This window comes from Podarcis vaucheri (assembly GCF_965113315.1).
Source record: "Podarcis vaucheri genome assembly, chromosome: 13".
NCBI lineage: Eukaryota > Metazoa > Chordata > Lepidosauria > Squamata > Lacertidae > Podarcis > Podarcis vaucheri.
This window is the reverse complement of record NC_138751.1, coordinates 30,507,244-30,519,987: the sequence shown is the minus strand read 5'-3', so window position 1 is coordinate 30,519,987 and position 12,744 is coordinate 30,507,244. Positions and strand designations below refer to the sequence as shown.

Genomic DNA, 12,744 nt, shown 5'->3' with positions numbered 1-12,744 from the left:
TCCTTAACAAAGAACCCCTTTGCCTTTGTTTGGCAAAGCACTTGGCTCCAGTTCTCGAGGGTGGAAAAGGGAAGGTGTCGAGGAAGGAATACCATACTTGTATGTTGCTTTTTCTGGTTCCTTGCAACACTGTTTGAGAGTCATTCTAGTTCTGGAATATCAGATTTTGACAATAAAATCCTGGGAGTAGCAGGGTGAACTGGCAAAATGAAAGATATACAGTAATGAAAGTGGACTCTAGGTGTGGAAGTTAATATACCTCTCCAAGTATGTATGGAAACACCTTTGGAAGATCAGCCATACTCTTTCTTCATGCATGGTAATTAAGAGAAAATGTGTCAAAATGGTTTATCAGGTGCTCTGTTAGTCCACTACTGATAAGTGTAACATAAATAAAAGTGTTTTGTTCAAACTGCTGGAAATGTCAGGGCATAAAAAGTGTTTTTTTTACTGTCTGTGGTAGAGTTGCTCGTGAGCCAACAAATACTGGAAAAAGAGATAAAATGGAAACGTTACTGTACAATTCGACTCTAGAGATGATAGTTCTCTAACTTTTAATAGGCGTGCCAGATATGAGTGACAAATGCAAAAATCAGAGGGTGTCTCAAGGAAAAGCAATGTATTTAGAAATAATTGGACACTTTTAATTTTGTAATACCAACAAACAAGTTGAATAGCCATGTGAACAAACTTGCTTTTATTTGATCTATTGTGATGGGCAGTTAAAATTAAACCAAACAATAGTTCTCCAAATTTTCCCTCTCCTCTCTGTGTGGCTGGCTGAAACAGTAAAATGTATTTTAAGTGCACATTTCCTTACTGTTATCTGCAGTGATTTTATTAAGTATGGCATCTTCCTAGAGGTCCTAGAATAGAAAGAGAAAGAGGAGTGCTTTGAATAAGGTCTTTGGTGGGAAAGAAATGGTGTGGGATACACAAAACCTGCCGCTCCAGAACTATTATCTGTAGGTGAATTCCATGCTCCACTGTCAAGCGATAGCCTTGCCATTCGCATCTACTTTAAGCAGTTGCTTCCCAAATGTCTGATAGACACGCTTCACATTTTTCGCTCTCCAAAAATTAATCCTTTGAGGGGAACGTTAGATGTTGACTTACAATGAGTCATTTGTTCCTCTGTTGTCTACATATGTCTGTCCATGACACTCCAGAACTTCACAACAATCTCACCCAGTCCTTTCTGGAGGTTCTGGAAACTGAAGCCGGGATCTTGTAGATGCAAAAACAAATGCTCTGCCACTGAGCTACAAGTCTTTCATACCTCTCATATGAAAGAGGGTTACCTGTTTGCAGAACAGTCTTTCTGCCCTTCTCCTGCCCATGTGTAAATTGCACTTGTAAGCGTGCCTCCTGATTAGAAGCAAGCTAGCTCAGAGCAGGGACACAGCAGGCAACTCTTGATGGTACAAAGCTCTACAGTCTTCACTGGGACTGATTGATCGTACCCAACGCTACAAATTGTCACAGTTACTACTAGTGCTTTTTTTTCTACTCAAGGATACGCAGTACTGGCACCTATTTTTGTTATAGAATAAAACTACAGTGGTACCTTGGGTTAAGAACTTTCTTTGTTCTTCGTAATTCGTTCTGGAGGTCCATTCTTAACCTGAAACCATTCTTAACCTGAGGTACCACTTTAGCTAATGGGGCCTCCCGCTGCCGCCGCACAATTTTTGTTCTCATCCTGAGGTAAAGTTCTTAACCCGAGGTACTATTTCTGGGTTAGCAGAATCTGTAACCTGAAGTGTCTGTTACCTGAGGTACCACTGTATGGGTTACTACCCACCTTCTGTGGAAGCAAGTTGGAAGGAACAAGGGCAGAGCAAGGAAGTATGCAGAGACACAGCAAGGAGACTCCCTTCACATGCAAATATGAATGTACATCATTCACAGCACGTAGTACAGGAATAATGGGGCTGGAATATGTCTCCATTGGGAATAGGGGAAGGAAAAGCTCTTGCTCTTCTCTTGTGTGGGTGCCTTTGGGGAAAGAGGCAGGGCCTGCACTTTTACTGTAGATATACTTTGATTTCTCTTCGGCTTACATGGATATTTCACCATTTTAGAGTGTGTGGCTTTAGAGTGTTGATGCTTTCTGACAAGGCCAGTTGGTGTGGCCCCCTTGCCCTCCGCCCAGCGCCAAACATCAAAATGACATTCCAGGGCCCCGTATCAGTTAGACCAAAGTGTTTATTGGAAAGCAGTCAAGTGTCGAAAGAGCTGTCAGATTTTCCACTGGGGTGGGGATGGAGATGGGGGACTCTGCACAGACTCAGCCAACACTTTATACTCTCGTGTGCTGTGCTATTTAAAGGCTGTTACTACAAAAAAAAAGAGCCTAGTGGATGAGTCTGTCTGAGCTATGAATGCAACGTACAAAACTGGAAGTTGAGAAAGTGCTCTGTGTTGTTGTCATTGTTGTTAATTTTATATACTGCCCTATACCTGCAGGTCTCATGATGGTTCGCAGCATAAAATCACAATACTGTATAGAAACACAAACTGGGTTGCCTCAGCTACTCTGGGCGGCTTCCAACAATTTATAAAACTACAGCAAAACATCAAACATTAAAGGCTTCCCTATACAGGGCGGCCTTCAGATGTATTCTAAAAGCCAGGTCGTCGTTTATTTCTTTGACTTCTGACAGGAGGGCGTTCCACAGGGCAGGTGCCACTGCCAAGAAGGTCTTCTGCCTGGTTCCCCTTAGCTTTGACCTGGAGCATTTAGCTGTTCAGTTGAACTGTAAATAAATTGGGATTATTATATTGATAAATTTGAAACCTTTGTGTGTGTGTTTTAAAAAACTGGGTGTGTCAAATGACTGCAGGCCTCCCCCTTGTCCCTTACGCCTGAACCACTGCCTTTGCCCCCAGCTTCTCCTCAGAGAGCCAGTGGGATTGGGTAGGCCTCTCTCTCTCTCTCTCTCTCTCTCTCTCTCTCTCTCTCTCTCTCTCTCTCCCCTGAGCCCTGGGAGGGGGATCCTGGCACAGAAGTAGGCAGGGCAGGCCTGTCGCTTTAAAAGCTTCCCGGCTGAGCTACAGGGGGAAGCCCTGCCTCTCCCTCCCTCTGTCCCTATGCCCCTCTCCTAGGCAGAGCTGAAGCCAGCCCAGTCCAGGGAGGAGAGCAGAGCGAAGGGGATGCCAGCTAAGCTGCCTTAGAAGAGCAGGAGGAGAGGTAGGCGCCATTACAGGTGGCAGGCAGGAGGAGGTGATGTCTCTGGGCCCTGCAGGAGGCGTGGGGACCCAAAATATGAGGCAGACGGCTGGCAGGAGGGACAACCTGTTGAAAATGCACCTACCTAAAAGTCAGGGGTGGATTTGCATGGTGTTTTTTTTATTTTAATAGTCTTTATTGAAAAAGAAAAAGTACATAATTACAGGTGCACAGAGTAAGAGAAGACACAAAGGAGGAGGGGAAAATGCATGTTAAATTATGCCTATGCTCGGAAGAAGAGAGGGGAGCTGCGATGGAGAGTCTGTAGGCAGGGCACTACCTTGGGGTAAGGAGCATCTCTCCACCTGGACTGTGACCCTCCATGCGCTCACCTGGGCGCATAGGCGTTACTAGGCCTGTGGCCCCTTCTGCATCTTCCTCCCTGACGGAGATTATCAGAGGCACAGCTAAGGTTAGCAAAGGAGACCTGGGGGGAAGGGCCATAGCTCAGGGACGGAACACCTGCATTTCCAGGAAGGGCTGCGAGAGAGTCCTGCCTGGAACCTTGGAGAGCAGCTGCTGGTCAGTGTGGGCAGAACTGAATCAGGTGGACTTGGCTGTAAGGCAGCTTGCTAGCTTCCAATCCCATTCTGCTGCCCACACAATGGATTTCAGGCAATTGTTTATTCCATGGCCTCAGGGGAGCTTCCCTTGCCCTGTTCTGCAGCCACTGGCATTGGCAGGGTAGACAAATAAGGGACCGGGGAACTATCCAGAGGAAGGGAACATCTGGTGCTGGGGCTGGAGAGACTGGAACCCTGTGGGGAGGTTAGCTTCTAGGAGACTGAGCGCTGCATGGGGAAGGGGGCTAGCTAAATAGGAAAATAACTGCAAAATATGTGCTGTGCAAATGAGTAAGAATCAATGTGTATAATGATCACCACCTTCATATAAGTTTACACACTTAAATGAGGTTTCTGATGGAAACCTCTAATAAACAAAAACAAAACCCGGTAGCTTTTCTGTTGTTGTTTTTTGCTGTATAATTTTTTTATTACATTTTCCAAACATTTTCACAATCCTATGGAATTATTACATTGTTTCATAAGTTGACTTCCCAACTCCACGGCGTTTTTACTCAGATCTTTTCTACTGCATTATATCTCTACCTATCACAAAAGTTTCTGTTATTTTATATTTTTTTCTAACGCTGCTTTTATCTTGAACCCTGCCCGCGATTTCATTTGACTAAAGTATTTTTTTCAAATAGTCCAGGAGAGGCCTCCATTCTTTGCCTTTCTGTTTTTTATTTTAATATAAAAAAGTAAATATTTAATTATTCCAGAATTTCTAATAAGAGTGTTTTTGCTTAAGAAGATAAGGCAGCTTGTGACTTTACATGAATGTGTAATGCATGCTTTGATCTAAATGTAGCTTAGCTGTGTCATGATATATCCACTAGGCCTGCCAGCTATCCTAAGATTTTAAAGCTGCCATCCTATACACAGTCAGCTGACAGTGAGTCCTGCAGAACTAAAGGAGACTTGCTTCTGCATAAGCAATCAACTGCTAGCTGACTAATCATTTGCCTTACAGGGCAAACTGACACTTGTATCCTTAGTGAAATAATAGTGTGGATTTGATGAAACGTACTTCCATGTACAGGTGTGATTGCAGCCTTAATGAATCAGTAGTTAAAGTCAGATTAACTGCCCTTTTCTAGCCCCACAGAAGGGCATCCTTCATAGTATGCAATAATATGCAATTTAATGAACAAAAGAAGGAATGGTGTGTGCCTTTAATCATCCGTTTAAGAATCTTGGATGTGAAACATCTCCTATTAGAGCAGACATAGGCAAACTCGGCCCTCCAGATGTTTGGGGACCACAACTCCCATCATCCCTAGCTAACAGGACCAGTGGTCAGGGATGATGGGAATTGTAGTCTCAAAACATCTGGAGGGCCGAGTTTGCCTATGCCTGTATGAGAGTAACAAAGAGCAACAGGCCTTTAAAGTTTTAGTAGGGTGAGATGCTTAAGATCAAGGTTTAATATATATATATATATGTGTGTGCACTGATTTTGGCTGACTGCCATCCTCTTTTTGTGGTCAGTGATTTTGATTGCAAGAAGGGAAACTCTAGTTGATACCTGCCTGCCTGCCTGATTTTACTATCCCACCTCCATGGTTCTTCCCCTTCCCGGTTTATGACCTAGTTTATCTTTGCAACAAGGATCCCAATGATAGCTCCGTCGCTAGAGGAGGGGTCAGCAACCTTCTTCAGCTGTGGGCTGGTTCACCGTCCCTCAGACCATGTGGTGGGCCAGACTATATTATGAAAATAAAAATTAAAAAATGCATGAATTCCTATGCCCCACAAATAACCCAGAGATGCATTTTAAATAAAAGGACACATTCTACTCATGTAAAAACAGCTGATTCCTAGACCATCCACGGGCCGGATTGAGAAGGCAATTGGACTGCATCCGGCCCCTGGGCCTTAGGTTGCCTACCCCTGCGCTAGAGCATCTTAATCTCAGGGTTGTGGGTTCAAGACCCAGCTTGGGCAAAAAATTCTTGCATTGGAGGGGTTGGATGAGATGCCACCCCCCTCCCTTGCAACTCTAGAGTTCTATAGGCTAGACTCAGACATAGTTACTTGGTCCAAGGTCCCTCAGTGAGTTTCGTGGCTAAATAGGGATTTGAATATAGGTATTGGAGCCATCTTTATAAAGTATTGGGTTGTTTGTTGTTGTAGTAGTGGGGGAGAATGATGTAAAATTGGCACCGGGAAGGGGAACAGTTTGTGCAGCCTGTGCCACTAAGTATTAGTGTCAGTGGTGGGTTTTAATCTGCAACAAGGATTTTTAATTGACTAGTACTGATTTTAAATTAGTAAAGTTGCAGCCTTGGTTCTGTAAAGTATTATGGGGTGTTTGGGGGGGATCAAGAGAACGAAGGTGGTAGGAATCTAGAATGCATTTCTTATTTCTATCAAGGAAGGGGAAAGAAATTTGCAAGAGAATGTTCACCTTCCCTCTCCCTTTAAAAACAAGACAACAGCTGACAATTCAACACATGGAGCTTTCTTGATCGTTGCATCTCAGTGCTGGGGAAGAGCATAGATCTGTTGAGTTTCTGCGTGTCAAATAGCTATTAAAAAACCAGCAGTGCAACCAGAAAGTGGCAACTTTCTCTTCCCCTACACACACACACACACTCGCTCACATACACACTTCCCCCATCCATGCAACTATGGCATTTCCCCTATTTCCAAAACAGATTAATTAATAAAACAGATGCTGTACTGTACTTAGTCCTGTATCAGCAGTTCTCAAACGGTGTGCCAAGATCACTGTTGCATCTCTGGTGTTTTGTTTGTTAGGTGGCAGTGGATAATTTCCCTGCTTCCCTACAACAGATCATGTGCTATGCAGAGACATAGCAGAGTCACCCACTTTCAGAGGAGGCTGCCTGTTTTATCTCTGAATGAGTTACTGTTCCCTGTATGGCTCATTCCAAACAGGTGGCATACTCACGCAGAACACAATCTTCCAAGATTGTGCAATTTTTACATGGTTCTAAAAGCAAGTCATCCCAGGTGCAAGAGTTTAGTTCTGAAGTTAAGGGTCCTTAAGTTATTAGGCATTTGACAAATATTGCAAGACAGTATATTCATTTTCTTTAAGGGCTGTGTCTTTCTTCCCAATCCCCAGCGGAAAGGACCTTCCCTGGCTGGTATACCAATCTGTCGCCCTAGAAGTCTGCACACTCCAGCTGGCCTGGACCAGTTTGAGCTGTCTGGTTTTATCTTCTCCCCTCTCCAGATAACTTGGCAACAGATATAAAACATCCACCAGCAAACCCCCAAGCTCTCTCGGTGTTGCCAAGGTCATACCCCTTTCACAGAATTAAAATAGCCTTGCTTTGATACATGGGGGCAGGGAGACCTCTCCAGTATAGATGCTCTGCGCTTGCTGATTGAGGCTCAGTGCGCCATAGGAATAGAAGTCACCATGGGGACAGCCTTGTGCTGAGTCAAACCACTGCTCCATCCACCATGGTAATTGTTGGACTCGAACTCCCATCGGTCCCAGAGATCATTGCCAGCAGTCAGGGATGATGGAAGTTGTAGTCCACCAACACCCAGAGGACCACAGCTTTGGTCTGCACAGACTGGCAGCAGCTCTCCAGGATTTCAGACAGTGGTCCGGTCTGGATATGTTCGGGATTGTGCTCGGGGCTTTCTGCATGCCAAGTAGATGCTCTGGATAGCTCAGTCAGTTGCAGTGTGGTACTGATAACACCAAGGTTGCAGGTTTGATCCCCTATCTGAAACCCTATGGACCTGTTTGCAGTCAGCGTCAACAGTCCTGAGCCAGATGGACCGATGATTTGGAGTTTTTTTAAAGAGAGGTTGGGTGGTTATCTCTCAGGGATTCTTTAGTTGTTATTTCTGCATTGCAGAGGGTTTTACTAGATGATCAAAGCTTCCAATCATTGGCCTGTCTAGCTTAGTACTGTTGACGTTGACTGCAAACAGGTTTCAGACAGAGGGGACAGCCTTATATTATACAGAGATGTTGGGGGATGAACCTGCAACCTTTTGCATGCAAAGCAGATGTTCTACCACCAACCTTCCAGGTTCTTCCCCAACCTTGTTCTTTCCCTACCTTGTTCCAGCAGCTGCCCTTTGTCAGCCAGGCTTCCCAATCTTCCCCCACTTAGTGGCTGGCCTTTAAAAGTGAATGCTTTCATCACCTCCCCAGACTCATGGAGTAGCTGCATGTGTCAACCCTTAGCAAGATCGCCAGTCCCGGGAAGGATCTCCCGTGAAGCTGACCTCTCAATTTATTTCCCTTCCTCTCCTCCCTGCTGCAGCAGCCATGGGTGAGTGGGGGTTCTTGAGCTCCCTTCTGGACGCAGTGCAGGAGCACTCTCCCATGGTGGGCCGCTTCTGGCTGGTGGTGATGCTCATCTTCCGCATCCTGATCCTGGCCACGGTGGGCAGCGACGTCTTCGACGACGAGCAGGAGGAGTTTGAGTGCAACACGCGGCAGGTTGGCTGCAAGCAGATCTGCTACGACTTGGCCTTCCCCATCTCCCACTACCGCTTCTGGGTCTTCCACATTGTGGTGCTCTCTGCCCCGGCGGTCCTCTTTGTCATCTACTCCATGCACCAGACCACGAAGATCAACCAGAAGGAGATGGAAACGGGAGAGGAGGAAGCCAGCCGGGTGGGGGGAAAGGCCCCTGCAAAATTTGGGCCTCAGCCCAGCCAGCGCAGCCAAAACATCAAGACCTTCTACATTGTCAACGTGGTGGTGAGGATCTTGGCCGAGATGGGCTTCCTGGTCGGACAGTGGATGTTGTACGGCTTCCAGGTGGGGTATCAGTACATCTGCAAGCATCACCTGTGCCCTCACCTCATTGACTGCTTTGTCTCTCGGCCAACCGAGAAGACCATCTTCATCCAGTTCTACTTCATGGTGGGGCTGGTTTCAGCCTTGCTCAGCCTGGTGGAGCTGGCCCACCTCCTGTTCAAGAACCGCTGCAGGAGGCGCCGCATGATTGCCCCGCCCACCACTGCCTCTTACGAACAGCAGGACAACTGGTCCAATCAGAAGCAAGAGAAGAAATCGCAGCACTTCCTGGCCCCGGCAGAGGGAGGCGCCAATGGGATGCCTTCTCATGGCGGGATTCCCAGTCACTATGAGCCCAAGGCTCACTTCCACCATAAGAGTTCCACGAAGAGCAGCCGTTCCTCTCGCTCTTCTTCTGCCAGAGCTGACTTGACCGTGTGAGGCCAGGGAGCTCCCTCTCTTCTCTGCCTCGCTGGTTGTTCCCTGGATGAGCTGGACTCCTCCGGCTGGAATAATCGCACCCGTGAACTGTGTTTGCAGCCTGACCCAAATTAATAGCACTGATATTGGATCATCTGGTCTAGCTTGTAAAGGAGACCTGCTGCAATCCTTGGGTATTCATGCTTTGCTTTCATGTATGTTTGGGGGAATTGGGGTGGGGTGGGCTGGCATCTTTCATTTATACAGTGGACGCTCGGGTTGCGAATGTGATCTGTGCGGGAGGCACGTTCGCAACCCACAGCGCCTCATCTGCGCACACGTGGGTTGTGATTTGGCGCTTCTGCGCATGCATAAAGAACGATCTAGTGCTTCTGCGCATGTGCGACTGCCGAAACCCAGAAGTAACCCATTCCAGTACTTCCAGGTTTCAGCGCGTCCATAACCCGAAAAAACACATCCTGAACCGTCTGTTACCTGAGGTATGACTGTAGTGTGTTCCAAAGAATGCATAGGCTTGAAACCCCTAAGAAATGAGTCAGGAAGCAACATGCATCGGAAGGAGTGGAAGTGGGGAGACAATGACTTTTCCAACAATGCACAAAACGCTTGTCCAGATGAGCAACTCCTGCTTGAATGGGCTAAAGATTTGGCAGCAAACCTGGCTATACAGAAGTGTGATGTCAGATGCAATTGGAGATGCTGCGATTGTTGGCGGCAGGGAAATTGCAATAAAAGGGGATTCCTTTTTCTTGTTAAGATGGTGTACCATTGAGCCACTGTGTGTTCTGAAAGAAGGAAAAGAACTTGGTTTTAGTTAGTTGAAAACAATTAGATAAACGCCAGGTACATTGATTTGGCTGGGATGCAGCTCTTGAGGCCAGGAGGGTCTGTAAACCTCTTTCTAGGAAGAATTGATCCATTCAGGAGACTGTCCCCAGGGCATTCTGTTGAAGCAAGAGGTGGGATAGCTGGCATTTTTACGGTCGCTCACACAGGGTAGGGATGTTATGCCTTCCAGGAAAGAGGCAGTCGTCAGGTGGTGGGTCCTTTGCTGTGCCAGAGCAAAAGGTGGGATAGTCATGCGACTTAAGAACCGTACCTCCATAAGTTGTGCTTCTGTCTTCCGTCTTCCAGGAGATTGCCAGTGTCTTTAGCATTAAATAACTTTCCATCCCATTTGGCCAGGCAGAATGAGCTATCCCAACAGAACCAGACATCAGAAAGATAGAAAAGTGTGGTCTAAAATTGGGGGTGGGGAACCTCAGGCCCTCCAAGTCTCTCCACCTGGCTCTTGAGTTTCTTCCCAAGCCACACCTCCTCCCCAGCCACATCCCTCATTGGCCCTGATTCACACCCTCCTTGGGTGTGTTTTTTTGCCTGGCTGGAATGTGCCCTTGATTTCTGTTAATGCCTCTTGCTTGCCTGGGCAGGGAATAGAGGCATGGTGTACAGAAGCTATACTACTGTACAAAGGTAAAATTTACATTCATTGCTCCACCCACCCTAGCCGCTGGCCCCACCCACCATTGACATGTGTCACCAAGAAAGCTGCCCAGAAGAGAACACGACCCTCGGCTGAAAAGGTTCTGCCCTGCTGCCCTGCAAAGTATAGTGTCAAATGGATATTTATATCCTGCTAGCAGGCTTTCCTCCTGCCAACCTAGAAGTTCGAAAGCACATCAAACTGCAAGTAGATAAATAGGTACCACTCCAGCAGAAAGGTAAACGGCGTTTCCGTGCGCTGCTCTGGTTCGCCAGAAGCAGCTTAGTCATGCTGGCCACATAACCCGGAAGCTGTACGCCGGCTCCCTCGGCCAATAAAGCGAGATGAGCGCTGCAACCCCTGAGTCGGTCACGACTGGACCTAATGGTCAGGGGTCCCTTTACTTTTACCTTTACCTAGCAGGCTTTCACATAAAGCATAGCTGTCAACGTTTCCCTTTTTTAAGGGAAATTCCCTTATTCCGAATAGGATTCCTCGCAAGAAAAGGGAAAAGTTGACAGCTATGACATAAAGTGTTAACGTTACCAGAAGTAAGTATGGCTCCCACCAGACAGAGAGATGTCCCTGGAGCCAAAACCCTTGGGTGTGTTGCATCAAAACCCTCTCCCTGCCCGGAAAGATTTTTATCCAGACTATTTTTAACATTTCCCATGGCAAATGTTCCTCCTCCTCCTCCTCCTCCTCCCTTGGGACCATATTTCCCTGTCCAATTGTTTTTGAAGTAGAGAATTCCCCCGTTATAACAGTAACTCCACCACTGGAGATTCAATATAGTTTCCTCTGTCTGAGACCCAAGTCTCAGCCTGTGCAGTCTCCAGGAACTCGGGATCTCTGAGCACCCCAGGAACCCTCTCTGAAGCCTTTAAACTCTCAGGTGTATGAAGGCATCAAGCTTGTCTTAGAGCTTAGTTTGCTGCTGTCCTTTGGGCGAGGAATCCACTGCCTCTTTTTAAAAAAACAAAAAAACAACAACCCACAAAATGATGTGGATGAGTGAAGGAAGAGAGGAAAATTTCAATTCAGTTCATATTTAGACCTGAATCTTGTGAACAAAACCATTACTGTGGATTTTGCCGTGCAGTTCTCTAGCCAAGTAAGGTGTGCAAAACTGCATATACTAGGGTAAAGTGTGCTTAAAAATGCATATAACTGTGAAAATACCACACACAACAACACTGTATTAGTGGGGATTACTTTGCAATAATGTGTATATTGTGCACATTAGGAGAAGTTTGAATCTTCATGAGGACTTTAAAACATGCAAACCTATGTGGAAAGGTAGAGAAGTGGACACAAAACTGGGAAAATAAAGAATCGGACAGAAACCAGAATGATAAAGATCCATCAGTTCCTTGATGAGGATCGTGTAGAGGGGCTTAACCTTATCAGAATGCTTCTTGGAAAGGCATTAATAAAACAGATATCCCTCCCTCCCAAACAACCCCAGGGCGGCAAACACTTATATGACCAAAACTGCAGTTAAAAATAAAACAAAAAAGGATTTAAAACATTTTAAAACTGAAAAAACCACACAGCTGAAAACGTTAAAATGCTCAAAGCAAATTTAAGACCAGATGTAATCAAATGGCGTGCCCGGATGGGCTCAACTGAAACAGAAATGTTTTCATCAGGTGTCAAAATGGAGGCAGCGACGGCACCTGAGGAGAAAGTCTCTTGGGGAGCCATGTTGCACTTGCTCAGAGGCCGCAGTGTCTTACGGCCTGCTCTTGGGATGTCTGAGCCCTTGAAAATATTAAGCCCTAGCTGACTGATGAGGGGAAAGAACTGTCTGTTGCAGGATAGCTAGGTAAAAGTAAAGGACCCCTGGACGGTTAAATCCAGTCAAAGGTGACTGTGGGGTACAGCGCTCATCTCACTTTCAGACCAAGGGAGCTGGCGTTTGTCCACAGACAGCTTTCAGGGTTGTGTGGCCAGCATGACTAAACCGCTTCTGGCGCAATTGGAACACTGTGACGGAAACCAGAGCGCACAGAAACGCCGTTTACCTTCCCGTCACAGCAGTACCTATTTATCTACTTGCACTGGCATGCTTTTGAACTGCTAGGTTGGCAGTGGCTGGGACAGAGCAACGGGAGCTCACCACTGTCGTGGGGATTTGAACCGCGAACCTTCCGATCGGCAAGCGCAAGAGGCTCAGTGGTTTAGACCACAGCACCACCCGCGTCCCTTTATAGTTGCAGGATGACGTCATATGGCACCTATCACTGTTAAGTGGATTGTTTCTACCCATTAACGGGATGTG

The 12,744-nt window shown here is 46.4% G+C and overlaps 1 protein-coding gene across 3 annotated transcripts in view; it reads left to right on the top strand.

Moving 5' to 3' along the window:
- Positions 1 to 3,042: 3,042 nt before the first annotated feature.
- Positions 3,043 to 12,744, top strand: part of GJD3 (gap junction protein delta 3) — a 348,483-nt gene continuing 338,781 nt past the window's right edge. The window contains exons 1-2 of one of the 3 annotated variants that reach the window (XR_014213261.1): positions 3,043 to 3,193; positions 8,055 to 9,234. Coding sequence is in view for 2 of the 3 variants with exons in the window: in XM_082197385.1 (XP_082053511.1) it covers positions 8,060 to 8,977 (918 nt within the window). In the remaining variant the exon portion in view is untranslated. Of the gene's footprint in view, positions 3,194 to 8,054; positions 9,734 to 12,744 lie in introns of those variants that run through there. The other 2 variants (XM_082197385.1, XM_082197386.1) reach the window with 2 other exon arrangements.